General features: G+C 36.5%; 1 protein-coding gene across 1 annotated transcript in view; it reads left to right on the plus strand.

Annotated features, from left to right (window-relative positions):
- Positions 1-14,345, plus strand: part of LOC113100219 (E3 ubiquitin-protein ligase rnf213-alpha-like) — a 105,734-nt gene extending 91,389 nt beyond the window's left edge. The window contains exons 57-66 of the mRNA XM_026265009.1: positions 3,609-3,860; positions 4,397-4,529; positions 4,963-5,043; positions 5,156-5,336; positions 8,770-8,971; positions 10,729-10,806; positions 11,047-11,244; positions 12,698-12,787; positions 12,872-13,050; positions 13,485-14,345. Coding sequence (XP_026120794.1) covers positions 3,609-3,860; positions 4,397-4,529; positions 4,963-5,043; positions 5,156-5,336; positions 8,770-8,971; positions 10,729-10,806; positions 11,047-11,244; positions 12,698-12,787; positions 12,872-13,050; positions 13,485-13,638 — 1,548 coding nt within the window. The 3' untranslated portion in view covers positions 13,639-14,345. The remainder of the gene's footprint in view (positions 1-3,608; positions 3,861-4,396; positions 4,530-4,962; positions 5,044-5,155; positions 5,337-8,769; positions 8,972-10,728; positions 10,807-11,046; positions 11,245-12,697; positions 12,788-12,871; positions 13,051-13,484) is intronic.
- The last annotated feature ends 2,385 nt before the right edge of the window (positions 14,346-16,730 follow it).

Below are 16,730 nucleotides of genomic sequence, written 5' to 3' on the forward strand. Positions count from 1 at the left end.
TTGTTTGTTTTTAGAAAATACAACACTACAATACAACACTACAATACACAACAACTCTAGAAAGTAAAATAAAGTAAAAATCCAATACAATATAGACAAAAAAAAACTTTAGCAGGCACATACATTCCCATATGTACACATATCTGCAAACATATTAATATTCATATATCAGCATTTAAAATTCTAACTGCAGTTGGCGAAAATGACATCTGATACACATTTGTAATTGCCAGAGGTTACCTAAAACGTTGCCTTGATGGCAGTAACTGAAACTGGCAGTGCAAAGTCTGTAATGAATCCTCTATAATAACTAAAGCTTTTTGTTTAACTTTAGCTGTATAAACATAATTTAATTAAGGACAATGGAAGCAATCAAAATCAACAAAAGAGCAATGATATGCAAGTGCTATATCAAGTCTCAGTTAGGTTAATCGCAGTACACATAGCAAGGGCTTTTAAATAATATAATAAATAAAAAGAAAACAGATAAAACAGAAAAAGTGCAAGCTACTGTTAGACGTCTTTTTTGCTTTTGTGAATAGTATAATAAATGAAAGGAAAACAGATAGAATGTATGTGTGTGTGTGTATATATATATATATATATATATATATATATATATATATATATATATATATATATATATATATATATATATATATATATATATATATATATATATATATATAAAAAAATATATATATATATATATAAAAATATATATATATATATATATATATATATATATATATATATATATATAAATATATATATATATATATATATATATATATATATATATATATATATATATATATATATATATAAATAAAACAAGTAACAAATTAATAGAGTGTTAGTCTAAAAGGGACAAGTGTTTTCTTTTTTCTTTTTTTAAAAAAGGATAGAATTATAATAGTGAGTGTTAAAGTTAGAGGGTCAAATAAAGATGGAAGAGATGTGTTTTAAGCCGATTCTTGAAGATGGCTAAGGACTCAGCTGCTCGGATTGAGTTGGGGAGGTCATTCCACCAGGAGGGAACATTTAATTTAAAAGTCTGTAAAAATGACTTTGTGCTTCTTTGGGATGGCACAATCAAGCGACGTTCACTTGCAGAACGCAAGCTTCTAGAGGCACATAAGTCTGAAGTAACAAATTTAGGTAAATGGGTGCAGAGCCAGTGGTAGTTTTGTAGGCAAACATCAATGCCTTGAATTTTATGCGAGCAGCTATTGGAAGCCAGTGCAAATTGATAAACAGAGGTGTGATGTGTATTCTTTTTGGCTCATTAAAAATTAATCTTGCTGCCGCGTTCTGGATTAATTGTAAAGGTTTGATAGAATTGGCTGGAAGAACTGCCAAAGAGGGCATTGCAATAGTCCAGCCTGGACAGAACAAGAGCTTGAACAAGGAGTTGTGCAGCATGATCCGAAAGAAAGGGCTTGATCTTCTTGATGTTAAATAAAGCAAATCTGCAGGATCGGACAGTTTTAGCAATGTGGTGTGAGAAAGTCAGCTGATCATCAATCATACTCGCTGTTTTTGAAGGAGTTATGGTTGATGTGGCTAACTTGATGGTGAAACTGTGATGAAGCGATGGGTTTGCTGGAACCACAGGCAGTTCTGTCTTGGCAAGGTTGAGTTGAAGGTGATGGTCCATCATCCAGGAAGAAATGTCAGTTAGACAAGCTGAGATGCGAGTAGCTACCGTCAGATTATCAGGATGGAATGAGAGGTAGAGTTGAGTGTCATCAGCATAGCAGTGGTATGAAAAGCCATGTAATATGTGTGTCTATATCTGAATTAAATAATCTTTTTTCTTTCTACAAAAAGTATAAGTTTATATATATATATATATATATATATATATATATATATATATATATATATATATATATATATATATATATATATATATATATATAATATATAATTAGTTTTAGTTTGTCGTTAATATGCTCTAGCTTCTTATATTTTTAATTCCTGTTCTTTTCTAAATACTGTTAATTGAAATGATTTGTTGTGGATAAACTAATAATTGTTTTTATAATGTTTTAAACATTTTACTTTAGACTAGTTACAGGCATTTTAGCCTTCATTATTTCGGAAGTAATAGGGCTAATAAAATGCGATGTGAGCCGTGACTTAAGTGTTTTTTTATTTTTTATTTTTTTTAGTATCTTACATTTGGCCAAAATCTAGAGAAGATGATGCTGTATTGGCTGTGACTAAGCGTTAGATCTCTTAAAGAAAACACTATACTTTATTTTTATTGTATTATTATTATTATTATTATTATTATTATTATTATTATTATTATTATTATTATTAGGCAAATTATAGGCAAATAATATTTTTTATTTTTAAATAACGTTATTAACCGGTATTTCTTCCACCCGAACTGATTTCGGACCGGTAATAATATCAGAGGAACGCAGAACAGAAATGTTAAAATATCGATTCTGCTCGGAGTGAACCAATTGAATTGTTTTTCGTTTTCAAGCTCTGGTAACTATGAGGAATGATTACCTCACAATGGATGTGGGAATGCAGTTTTCCCTGTTGCTAGAGACTCAAGACCAGAGAGATTAAAGCACATTTGTGACAAAGACTCTGAACAAAGTGTGTCTGTAAATGTGTTTTTCCTCACATTCTAGAAACTCAGAACGTGAGAATGTGCCACTGCAAGCATGTCATATTTGCCATACCTTTGACAGTTGGTGCTGATCTTTTTGCATCTTCAACATAAGATCGGTTTTTAAGATTGGCAAATTGAGAGATCAGCAGTTATAAGAAGCGATTAACTGCTTAATGATGATCAGAGCACCCTTATAGTTCAACTCCATTTCCAAACGTAGTTATTAATGAATGTGAAAGGATCTCTGTGATCTCTCCGTTTCACCTACAGTACTGCTGCTGCATCCGGAAGTCCTAAGGAATTTTTATTTAGGTCACAGGCCAAAACCTTAGCAATCAGTCTCTAGATGGGTGAAGGGCAGAAACTGCATGGACTAATGATAAGTGCTTCCTGGGCTTGGTTCTAAAGCTCTAGGTCAGAGGTGTCTGTTTGTTGTTTCATTATTGGATAACATTGGACATTTGTTTGTTTTAGTCCACCTTCATGTAATTAATTAATGAAGTATATAGTCAGTTGGACTGCATGTATCAAAGTGAACAACAGCTTTTAACATCTTTTAATGCATTTCCAGAGAGGCTTGGTTCACAGTATATGCTGCCTCTTTCAAACTTCATACATCTCTGCAAGTGCTGTGAGTGGACAGAAGACAGAAGTTTTTACCAATATGACATTTTAATTGACATTTTAGAAATATCAATATAAAGACAGATTAGAAAAAAAAAAGATTAGATATCTGTTTACTTGCAGGACATGTGACCATTAAGTGTCATCAGAGAACTGTGAACATGCAAAAGTGTTGTTAAATTGTTTAAATATTAACCTAAAACCTCAAGGGGTACTTCAAGTAAATAGATTACATCTAAGAGGTTCAGCTGACAAAAAGTTTGTCAACCTCTGGATTACTGAAATGACTATCAGTTGAGGTTCTACTTTTCATTCTTTTTCATTTTGATATATTTCTTTCTCTCAGGTTCTGGAGAAACGGCTAAAGGACGTGAATGAATTAATCAGGAAAGATGAGCGAGTGTCTTCTAATATAGTGATGAGGTTGACATTTGAGAAACCAGAGCTTTTCCTGCATTCTTTGCCCCAGAACTCCCTTATCCATAATTCATCCATCTGGAGCTGCAGGAGGAAGGTCTCGGTGTTGAGTCTGGCCCACATTGTGGAACAGAACAATGGCCGGGACACTTTACCTATACTCTGGAGGTTCCTTCAAAAGGTAAGATATTAATGTCAGTTTTATCTTAAGTTATTTCACTATAATAAAGCAGCATGGGGGAAAAATAAGATAAACAGGTGTAGAGGAATCTAAGAACAATAGCAGAAAAGTGACTTTGTAATCCTAATTTATGTCCAAAAGAAAGAGTGTACAGATTAAACAAGTTAAACTGACTATACAGTTGAATTAACAAGAAAAATAATTACTCTCAAGTTGTCTTTTGAGAGATTTTTAGTTTGTAGTTTATTTACATCATAGTGCACAGTAATCGACATATAAATAACATATCCCTTACTCCTATAAAAGTGTGAATGATCATAAATTCCCCTCATTTTATCATGCTGATGCATCTTTGCTGCAGTGGTAACCAGTTACCCGTGTTACATTTGGAGTTATCTGCAGTTCAGGGGAGGGATTTTATATGACTCTACCATCATGGTTTGCTTGTTGGTTTGTTGTAAATTGTTTGTTAAATGTAACATAACTTGTAACATGTAATTGTGTAACTGATCTAACCAGTACACTGTTAATTTCAGGAAGCAGAGTTACGGCTAGTTAAGTTCCTTCCTGACATCTTGGTTCTCCAGAAGGATTTGGTAAAGAAGTTCCAGAACGTGACAGACCTAACCTTCAAAACCATAGGAGATTTTCTGGATAACCATAAAGAAGGTACTGGACAATTGCTCATAGAGAATGAAGAAATAATTTGCCACGGCTAAATGTTGTCTTGGTGTAGGGGTGGACAGCTCTGGCCTTCTAGATTCAGTTTTCTGCAGAGTTCATTCCAGCCCTAATCAAACACACATGAACAAAATTATCAAGGTCAAAATAAAGAGTTTTAATTAGGCTGGAGATTGATCTCTGCGAGAAAGTGGATCTAAATGGGCAGCCTTGGCCAGCCCTATCTTAGGGTCCGTATGAGGATGTTCATGACTGATAGATGATAAATTGTTATGAATAATTTTAGCAAGCTTGTTTGTGGTTAATTTACCCATTTTAGTGCAAACGTCTTCAGCAATCCTGTGGGCATATGGCATTTCTCTATAAATAATTATTATTTTCATTGTAAACCCAGTAATAGTGTCAACTTTTCAACCAACAGCTTCACTAGCTTGGTATAAAAAGTGCATAAACATCTTCTTGTCAACATGGAACCAACTCAGGGCATCTCTGGCCACGGCAGGTAAACCAACCCCCTACATACTAACAATGTTTAAGACCACTATTAAATCATTTCTTTGGCAGATGAGCAAATTGTATTGTTTTCTGTTGATTAATTAATATTTTTGTATTAGGAGAGATAAAGCTGCCGGCTGAATACACTCAGAAGGATCTGAGTCTGGACGATGACCTGCAGGTGCTGCTGCCACAAAGACGTGGTCTGGGCCTGTGCTCCACTGCCCTTGTCAGCTACCTCATTGCCCTTCATAATGACCTTGTGTACACCATGGAAAAACACACCGGAGAGGAGTCTGGGTAAGGAGTTCAGATGTCCCCTGTCTAGTGCATCTGTTTTCTCAGAAGGGAGTTGGTCAATATGATAGCAAATCACACCAACAAATGTGCATAGTCAGTGCTAATCTGGCTGAACTCATTCAGGGGGAAAAAGCAGTTACGTTCAAATTATTTCAGAGGTTCCTGGGGCATAAGGCATCTGCAGCCATGGTCACCCTGCCCAGTTTGCTTTATACGAAACCGCTTCAGCATTGGGCAATGAGATACTGGGTGACCATCACGCAGCAATATCACTGCACATTCAGCCCTTGATCGGATATTGCCTTTCTATGGGCCAGTGTGCCCTTAGAACAAGAGCCCAGGCATGTTGTTGTCACTATAGATGCCTCCAGTATGAGCTGGAGTGCCGCAAGCAATGGGCATGCAGCCTGGGGTTTCCTGGACAGATTTCCTGGAGTTTCTGGTGGTGCTTCTAGCCCTCCACCAGTTTCACCAAGGTGGAGTATGCTTCTGTAGCATGTCTCAGCTCGCCTGCCATCTCCTCCATTGGGGTCAGACATGGCTCAGATCACTGCAGGCCGATCACAACACAGGAGATCTCAATTGTGCACCCAATGTGCTTTTACGACAGCCCACGCTCCTTAGATCAGGGGTCTCCGACCTTTTTTACACCACAGACCAGTTCATTTTCTCGTGGACCGGCTGGATGCGGTGGGTGGTACAGTAGGTGGACAGCCTAATTTGGCATTAACGCCACGAGTACCGCTGCCACGTTGCCGCGGAGGTTACTGTAATTCAGTCACGTGTTAGAATCATTCGCAAAACTACCGCCTGGTGGCGAAAAGGGGGGGATTGCGAAATGAATGTAATTGTAAAATTAGATAAATAAAGGTAAAACAGTAATTCAAACAGTAAGTAAAACAACAATAACATTATGATATAACATTGTAACATTTAAAAAAAACATAAAAAAATGTACAATTTGTTAATTTCAAAATGTAGGATAGTCTTAGGCTACAGTCTACTAAACAAAAGTTTAAAGACCTTTACACAAAGGATCATATGCATGCTATTTTTATTAAACAGTAAATAAATATAAGGCCTATATTATATATATATATATATATATATATATATATATATATATATATATATATATATATATATATATATATATAAGCTAAATGTTTTCTTTTCATTTTCATTTCGATTCATTCTTGGTTTAAAAAAATCTTCAGGTTCCATATGCAGAGCGAAATGGGAATGGTCCAGCATTTAGCAATAATAAGTATTAACTCTGCTCCTGGATGGGACGTGGAGGACTTCAGTGGTCTTCCTGCATCCGTTGTCGCTACTAACTCCCTCTACGAGACAGGCCTACACTCTGAGGTTGATTCTGTTCAATGAGTGATGTTCTTCTCCTAAAGAAGACCCCCAAAGAAGTCAAATCGGCATTGGGCTTTCCTTCCTGCAAGAAGTATTGGAGCGGAGGCCGTCCCTCACTGGACTGCAGAGGAACCTTTTGTCTCACTCGAGTCAGTCAAGCTGAAGATCCAGTCTCTTAAGACAGCGCTCCTAACCATGCTAACTTCCATTAAGAGGCTGGATCTCTAAGTGTTTTCGGTCAATGAAACGTGTCTAGGACAATTCGGGCTGGTCGACTGTCACGTTATCCCCGGCCTGGGTATGTGCCCAAGGTTCCCACCACTCCCTTTCGGGACCAGGTGGTAAACTTGCAAGCACTGACACCAGAGGAAGCAGACACGGCTTTAGGATTACTGTATCCCATCCATGCTCTGCACATTTATGCATCTATTGCTTCAGAGTCTCTGAGCAGCTCTGTGTCTGCTTTGGAAGACGGGGGAAGGCTGTCTCCAAGCAGAGGTTAGCTCACTGGATAGTGGATGCCATCGCCTTGGTGTACCAATTGCAAGGTGAGCCGTGCCCCTTCGGAATGACTGCTCACTTAGCTGGGAGTCTTGCTGTCAATGGCAGTTGGAGCATGGCTGATATTTGTAGAGCTGCAGGCTGGGCGACACTGTGCCAGATTCTACAGTCTCCGGGTTGAGCCAGTTTCTTCGTGCGTGCGTGGGTACAAACAGGTGAATGGCAGAAAGCATGCTTGGTGTCTCGTTGCTGTGCCATTCCCCCACACCAGGGGGGAACATTTTAGCTCTCCTGTAAGTTCTTCTGGCATCTTCTCAGCAGTCAGACTTGACGAAGGAGTCAGACGTTAGCCCCAGCACTTGTGTTAGCATACCTGGGACCGGTACTTCTTACTGGTGTATCTTGTCCATTCAATCCCTAGTAAGGTACAAAGAGATTATATGCCACCAGTAATACATTGGGTAGGTTATGATGTAGTGGTGACATTTGTATGACACATAGGTCCTGTCAGCATTATGCATCACCAAATTGTCATAACGAGTTCAGTGCTGTCATCTATTTGCATGTATAACATGATAAGTAATTAACTGCACTTGAAGCTTTCAGTAAATTAAAAATGAAACACCCAAAACCATATATGGAATCACAATTAAGACAAACTATATGTTAATATGTGAATGTCTAATGAGGATGTGATGTCAGATGGTGTTGCGTGGTGACAATGACGTGTGCCATTAATACTATAACATGTTAAATGGGAACATGAAAAGAATATTCTAACAGCAACTCATGTAAACACCTTAATCGTAATATTGTCTTATTCAGAAAAAGGTAAATAATTAGATTACTGATGTCAATGTAAACATAGTCATTGATGCTTGCATTGTGGTACCATCACAGAGAGGCACAAAATCACTTTCGAGAACATTTTTGTTCACTGATCCTGGCTGGTGTAATGATTTTCCCACCCTTATACGAAATGCTGAATCCCTGACAATTTTCAAGCAACAGCTGAAAACTCATCTCTTTCGACTACTTGAGTTAATCCTAAATGAAAAAAAGAAAGAAAGATGAATCGCTTGATGTATTCGCCAATTATAAGTCAATTTGGACAAAAGCATCTGCAAAATGAATAAATGTAAAGTGTCATTTGTTAACATTAGTTAATGTATTAACTAGCATGAACAAACAATGAACAATACATTTATTATTTTTTGTTAATTTTAATAAAAATACAACAGTTCATTGTTTGTTTATGGTAGTTCACAGAGCAAAATCAATATTGACTAAGATTAATAAATGCTGTAGTATAAAAAGTATTGTTCATTATTAGTTCATTTTAACTAATGTAGATAACTATTGTTAATTGGTGAACTTTATTTTAAAATTTTACCATGTTATGTTTAGTGAAATAAAAGCCTCCCAAAATAAAAGTTTCCCAAATTAAAAATACTCCAGTAAAGTGCAAATGCTTAAAAAATGTACTTTAGTACAGTAACAACAATACTTAGTTACTGTCCAACTCTGTATTTTTCTATGTTATTTTTCTCTGTCCTGTTTCCATCAGTTACACAGTAAGCCCAGCTGACCTGACGGAGCTGCATGTGATCCATTACGAGTATGAGCGGGATCTGCTTCCACTGATACTGTCCAACTGCCAGTACAGCATGGAGTGCGGACAGGAAACACTGATGGAGTACGACCTGCCCAATATTCAGCAACAGATCGTCACCCGCTTTCTACAGGGCAAACCTTTCATAACCCTTAATGTATGTCACAACACCACAAGAACTGAAAATGCATGTTCAGAGTTAAAACAGACGTTTTTTAGGAGATCTTGAGGATTATAAAATACTTGGTTTAAGGGTAGTTTATAAAAAATATTTTTTGAAAAAGAAATGCATATATTTATGTAGTGTGAAGTCTAATCTTTGAGAAAATATAAAGGGTCACTAACTTTGTAAATTATTTCACTGCTTTTTATTTTCTTTTTTTTTTTACATTTGTATTAAACTAAACCATAAGTTTGTCCTATGGTTGTGACCGCAAAAATTAAGAAAAAAAAATTTGAGATAAAAACAAATCTGTGGTTCTTTTATGTCAAACCATAGGACATTACGTCATACTAAAGGACAGAAAGTCCTTACAAGAAAGGTAGTTATTAAATTATTTATATTTCATTTTGAACATGTCAAAGGAAAAAGAAAGTTTAATTTTGATAAAAAATAATTTTCATCAACAAAATTCAGTCTCTTAGTCAATCAGTTTGTTACTAAAACTTTTCTAGCCCCCCGCTGCATGTGTGGCACAGCTAAATATGATTGATATTCAAACTATATTCATTAAGATGTGAATTAATTTTTTATATATAACTATATGGCTGCTCTTTTTAAGGCATCATTTTGATACTGTTTACTTTCTGCATCGCTCTCTTAGGATCTCCTCCATTCTGATGGATCCCTGTTAATTTTCTGTCTATATTTCCATGTCCTCTCTCTTCCACTATTTTTTCTGCCTCAATTATTTCTCTCAAAAACAAAGTATCACATTTTATACTTATTTTCATGACACTTTATAACAGTACAAGTTTTCTGTAAAAACATCAGAAAATAGTTTAATGTAATTATTGCTTTTAAGAACACTGTTAATTATTAAAAAGAAGAATACAAATTAGTTAAACAAATCTTATTTAATTATTTAAACTGCTTCTTAAAGAGACCTAGTCCTCTGATGTGACATCTGTGTCCTGTGGTGTGACAGTATAGGTGTCACACCGGATGACATTTTCTTTCACACCAAAGGACGTTTTAGACTTTTACTATCAAATAATGACCTTGCTATTTCAAGCTAACCTGTCATTAGCGGTTTGCAAGACACATTTGCATAATCTTCAATGATTATGTAGTTCAACATGCAGTTTTTAATTTAAAATATAATTTAGGGGTGTCACACCAAAGTACAATAAAACATAACACTTTGGTAGTGGTTCCAAAAAAGTTAAATATTTGAACAATTTTGAGACCGAAATTTATCATGTGCACGTGTCGGGTTCAATAACATGATCATGAATGAGGTCCTTCAGATAAGTTTTCTCTGGAATTGGCCGATTTAAAATCAGGATATGATGTCACACCAGAGGATATGGTTTTCAGAGACAAAATGTATTAAGTTCTTACACTTACAAAAATATAAAAAATGATTGCCATTTATTAAAAAAGACACTTGTACAATTATGCTGGAGGTATTTATTAACATTTTTCTGCTTTTCTTTTTCATTTATAAAAGTTGTTATTTATTGAACCATGCTTGAGACAGTCACACCACAGGACAATTTTGAGATTTGGCTCCAAAATTTAAAAAAATCTGATAACACTGCAGCTTTTATAACAGGTCTATGTATGACAAAGACATTTTTAACCATTTACTGAATATTAAATAACAACAATATTAATTAAAAAAAAAAAAATTCTGTGAAAATATCAGGTCACGTCAACAACCCTTAATTATTTATCTTTTTTTTGTGTAGGGTATTCCAACAGTGGTGAACAGGCAGGACAGAATATATAATATCATATTAAAGGATGTGAAGGGCAAAGTTTCACAAGTAAGTTGTGTTATTCGTTTTAACATAATACGTTTAATCACTAAGTTAATGTATTGGTTACAATTTTGTTGACACAGGTCCACAAAAAAGGCTTTAGTGTGAAAATGCTCTTAATGAAAATTTCTTTACATTGTTTAAATGCAACATAACATTTTTTTATATTTAATTAAATCCATGTTTACAATGCGTAGATATATTTGTTAAATTTTTCAAGCCATACTGTGATTTTTGCATTCAAAGGAGCCGCTGCAGGCTCTTGCAAAGCACAACCTGGTGAAGGAGCTGCAGTCCTACAGTGATGTGTGTGAGGCTCTGTCTACAGTCGAGCTGGCCCTAGGTTTCCTGGCCATGACCGGGGGAGAGCCATGGGTGCTGCTGGGTACTTTTTTGGAGGAGGTGCTACAGATGACTGACAACATGGCCCCACACATCTTCAAGGTTGGTCATGAACACTTTCTTCATTATTTGTCCATGCAGATCAGGCCATTCCTCACTGGTATTAAGTCTGCCTTGAGACACAGATTTAAAAGCCGAACTACTTTTACCGTAATGTCACCTTAAATGTGCAAAATTATAGAATTAAAGTAGTTCAGAAAAGTTATTCAGTAGTGTAAAATATAATGAACCCTTTATGTATGTATTAGGGGTGTAACGGTACGTGTAGTCGTACTGGACCGTTTCGGTACAGGGCTTTCGGTACGGTGCAAGTGTGTACCTAATGACCGAATGCAATATTTTGATTGTGGAACATAGTTACATTTTCTTGTTTCCAAACGAACATATTAAGTTGCGAAAATCTACACGTTCAGCGCAAATCCTGTCCTGCAGCTGATTCTAAGGCCGGTGACACACTGGCTGCGTGGCGTGAGCGTGGCATTTCTGAGCGTGTCAGTTGCGTGACGTCTGCTTCACGTTTTCTGTGTCTTTACACACCAGAATCGTGCCTGAGGTGGAGCTGGCGCGCTTCTCCTCCTGTAGGTGACATAGAGGGAGACCGCCGACAGACCAGGATTTTGTCTTCACGACAACAACATCTATACTTCACGTTGAGCATAAATATAAAGCCTACTGATAAAGGACACCATCAACAGTATTGACGGCAAAATAGACTATGTTTGACAGGTGCAATATGCCAGTGTGTCACTAGCCTAAGGTTTTCAAAAGGCATCGCGCGAGTGTGAACATCACTACAACTAGGAAAAAAACGATTGAAATTCAAACGCAGCTCCCGTCGGCATTTAAACAGACCTTTGCTCTTAATTCTGAACCGTCCAACGCAGTAACGAAATCTGAGCAGGTCTAAAAACGGTTGATGCTGCACTTTACACTTTGGAAAAGTTATATATATTTTTTAAATATGAGCAGGCCTACAAGCTGGGATTGGTAATGCTGCACTGTAATCATAGTTATTTATTTATATTTTTCATTATATTTTATTATATGATATTGGTTTGAGACTGAGATTATTTTATTTAGTCGAGAACTTTGCAGCAGTATTTTATTTCTTATTCTTATTTTATTTTATATATATTTTATTAAAAATTATCTAAAAAAAAAAAAAAAAGTTTAAACAAATTGTAAAAAAAAAGTTTATAGTAAAAAACAACCTGCAGTTTAATGTTTGCATTTCTTTCCCTTACTATACCGAAAATGAACCAAACCGTGACTTTAAAACTGAGGTACGTACCGAACCGTGATTTTAGCGTACCGTTACACCCCTAGTATGTATGTAGCATTTTTGTTTCCCCATTTACTTCAACAGCAAAAGAAGAAGGAAAACATAATAGTAATAATTCCACAACTTTCCAAAAGCGGACAAATATAGAAAGGCTAACTAACTGACAACTCTGTGTGTGATGCTTTAGTGAATGAGTGCTAATTGTGTGTACAGGCATTAAGCAGGTTCAGTCTGAAACACTGTGTGGCGCTGTGGCAGCTGCTCAGCTCTCTGAAATCAGAGACCCTGCTGTGTCTGAAGAGGGTGAGACAGTCAACACACTTAGTATTCTGCTTTGTGCTTTAGTGAGTTTGTATGTGAGCGTGACTGTGTTCATCTGCTCTTTAGGATCCATTTAAGGACATCAGCGAAGAGTACAAACATCCTCTGCAGGAGGAACACAAGACAAAGCTCACTAGTTTTTTGACTAAGCCCAGCGCCGGGGCCGTCCTGTTGGAGATTCATGAAATTCTGCTTTTAGATCTGAAGAACCGAAAAGACACGGACACTTTCAGGCCTGACTGGGGGTAAGCAAAATTTCTGTTTTGAACACACCAATGTCATTCATTCAGAATCCACATCTGTTAAGTGTTCTAAAAGCCTCAGGAGAAGCTTGTTAATTCATTATTTTCTCTCTCGTTACTGGCTTGCTTTACATGTAGCCTACCAATCTGCCTTTCTACTGCATCTGCTGCACATTTGTGATAAACCATTATCTAAGTGGGGTGAACAACTGACACACACGAGTCCATAGCATAACTTTTCAACCTTTATTTTTGCACAATCACAATCCGTAAAATTAATTAGCACCCAACCACACACATACTTTTAGAAAATTGTCTCCCCATTGCTTCCCATTACTGCCCCACCTACTTCCTTACCTAAATGCATAATCAAACTCAAGAATATTTTGAACATCTGGGAATGTATCGTAACTGATTGATTTCTGTCTGTCCTCCAGTCTGAAAGAAACCGTTGTGTCCAACATGGAGCGTAAAGACCTGGACGTTCCTCCTGAGCTGGACGAGTTCTTCCCTGAAGAGATTCTGCTCTCGCAGTGCGTCGACGCGTGGAAGTTCTCTGCTCTTCTCAGACAAGAGAGAAATCAAAGTTAGACGCTGGATGAAGTACTTCAGTGTTCCTACCCAAACACTCGGGAGTAGACAAGACTTGGCTTTGATATACAAATGATATACACATTTACAACAATTTCTCAGTACAGCATCATGTCTTGGAGAATTCACTTACTCCATTTATTTAGCACTGTATACTGTAATATTATACTCATGATCTATAGTACCTCTCTAGGATAGTTAGCAAGCATAGTACAACTAATTACAAAGTATAGAAAGTTGCTGACAATTGTTCAACCATTCTTTTTTTTATGTGTTTACTTGATGCATATAAACTCATATAAGTCCTGACTTGAGGACCTTTACAAATCACATGCCTCTTTCTCCACCTCTTCACTTTCTTGCTGTCTATTCCTATCTGTCATAATAGATTAAAGTAAAAAAAAAATAAAAAAATAAATAAATAAAATGGAATAAAAGGAATGTCAAATATATATCATATAAAATCCCACATCTTAACACACATCTTAAATTTATGTTTTTGATTAGTAATAATGTCATTGAATTACGTAGTGTAGATTAAAGGGTAATCATTTTTCAGGTGTTTTATCTTTAATTTTACAACAATTAGATATGATTTCTATCTATAATCAATTTTCTATGGATCAACATGTATGCTGAAACACTGCTGCATGCAAAATGTTTTTTTCCCTGTGACTTGACTTGATTTGAATAAAATTTCTTAATGTTTACCTTCTCTTTAAATCTGGCATGTTGTGTTGTTTATTTTTGTTGTTACGGATGACAAGTATGAGGAGATATATGAAAAACGAAAATACTGAATATGGAAAATGTATTTTCTAATCCCCTTCGAAGCATTTGAAGGTTTAAACTAAATCTATTTCCAGGTTTATTGGGAATACACACACACACAAACACACACACTACCAGGCAAACGTTTTGGAACGGTAAGATTTTATGTTTTTTAAATAAATTTCTTCTGCTCCAAAATACATCAGAAGCAGTAGAAATATTGTCTTCAATTTGATTATAAATTAAAGTGTAATGTATTTCTGTGATGTGCAGCTGTATTTTCAGCATCATTCCTCCAGTCTTCAGTGATACATGATGAAACATTTTCTTTATTATATATTACTATTAAACCATCTCCATATAGCCATATAGGAATATTTAGCCTAACAACAAGCAACCTAGTCTGGTATTGACCTAAAATTGCATTGAGCAAGGTCAGAAATGACACCAAGATGAATAAAAATGCCCCCAAAATGTAAGCTATTAATAGCCTCTATAAGAGTTTTTCTCTCTCTCTTTATAATATAATAGATATGAAATATCAGACAAACAAGAGTGGAACTTTCCAGAATGTCCCTCATGTGTTCCTATAACTCTCACATAACACACATTTAAACATTCACTGGTATGTTCTATAGTCTGGGTTTGTTAACAGAAGCCTGATCTTGCTGTCTTGTAAAAATGTATGTAAGAGGTGATGCTCCACACCAGATGGCTGCATTTGTAGGCATTATGGCATATTCACACTATATGCATTTCAACTTTGATGAAATGTAATGTAATGAGAACTGACCCCTCCTTGGAAATTTACATGCCTCTCTCCACACTTCCAAAATCAAATGTCTGCACTTTTCTTTTCTCAAACAAAGTAATAATTCCCTAGCAAGTTCACAAATCACACTTTTAATGACAAAACTTCGGACAGTCCATTTATAAATAACATAATTAACTAAAGACACTAGAAGCAAATATTTCTGAGATATTTCTAACATTTCTAACAACAATCCACAGAAAGTTTAATGTTGGTTGGGGGTCCGATTCCCCGGGAACACACGATAGGTAAAATTTTATAGCCTGAATGCACTGTAAGTCGCTTTGGATAAAAGTGTCTGCTAAATGCATAAATTTAATTTAATTAAATTTTAATTTAATTTAATCGCTGGATCTTTTGGTTATTAAGGATTTAGAGAGGAACTGTAAAGAGGATGTGTACATACCTGGTGACCAACTACAAAAAAAAAAAAAAAAGTCTTTCCTCTCTGTGCTTGCCAAAAAGGGTTTCTGCACCAAGTACTAAGTCATGTTTTACTTGGGCATCAAATACTTATTTCACTCACTAAAATGCAAATCAATTTATAACCTTTTTTTTTGGGTTGTATTCTCTACAAAAGAGAATCATGAGGTCAAAGGAACTGCCTGAAGAGCTCAGAGACAGAATTGTGGCAAGGTACAGATCTGGCCAAGGTTACAAAAACATTTCTGCTGCACTTAAGGTTCCTAAGAGCACAGTGGCCTCTGTAATCCTTAAATGGAAGATGTTTGGGATGACCAGAACCATTCCTAGAGCTGGCCACCCAGCCAAACTGAGCTATCGGGGGAGAAGGGCCTCAGTGAGAGAGGTAAACCCAAAGATCACTGTGGCTGAGCTCCAGAGATGCAGCCGGGAGGTGGGAGAAAGTTGTAGAAAGTCAAACATCACTGCAGCCCTCCACCAGTCGGGGCTTTATGGCAGAGTGACCCGACGGAAGCCTCTCCTCAGTGCAAGACATCTGAAAGCCCCCGTAGAGTATGATAAAAAACACCTGACGAATTTTCTGCTCTGATGAGACCAAGATAGAACTTTCTGGCCTTAATTCTAAGCGGTATGTGTGTAGAAAACCAGGCACTGCTCATCACCTGTCCAATACAGTCCCAACAGTGAAGCATGGTGGCGGCAGCATCATGCCGTGGGTGTGTTTTTCAGCTGCAGGGACAGGACGACTGGTTGTAATCGAGGGAAAGATGAATGCGGCCAAGTACAGGGATATCCTGGACGAAAACCTTCTCCAGAGTGCTCAGGACTTCAGACTGGGCCAAAGGTTCAGCTAAAATATCGAAGGAGTGGCTTCACAACAACTCCATGATTGTTGGATATATTTCAAAACACCGCCTTTGCGTCTCGTCTCGACGGCGAATCGGTACATTTTCTCAAAATATGCCGTCATCAGCCCATGTCTCGCCCCTAGTCAAACACCACTACATCACGAACAGCAACAAAAACATGAACAAACACTGAACGCTAACATTAACACGTATTAATAAACAGTGTTTGGAATAACACC

Source organism: Carassius auratus, unplaced genomic scaffold, assembly GCF_003368295.1.
Source record: "Carassius auratus strain Wakin unplaced genomic scaffold, ASM336829v1 scaf_tig00217198, whole genome shotgun sequence".
NCBI classification, from domain to species: Eukaryota; Metazoa; Chordata; class Actinopteri; order Cypriniformes; family Cyprinidae; genus Carassius; species Carassius auratus.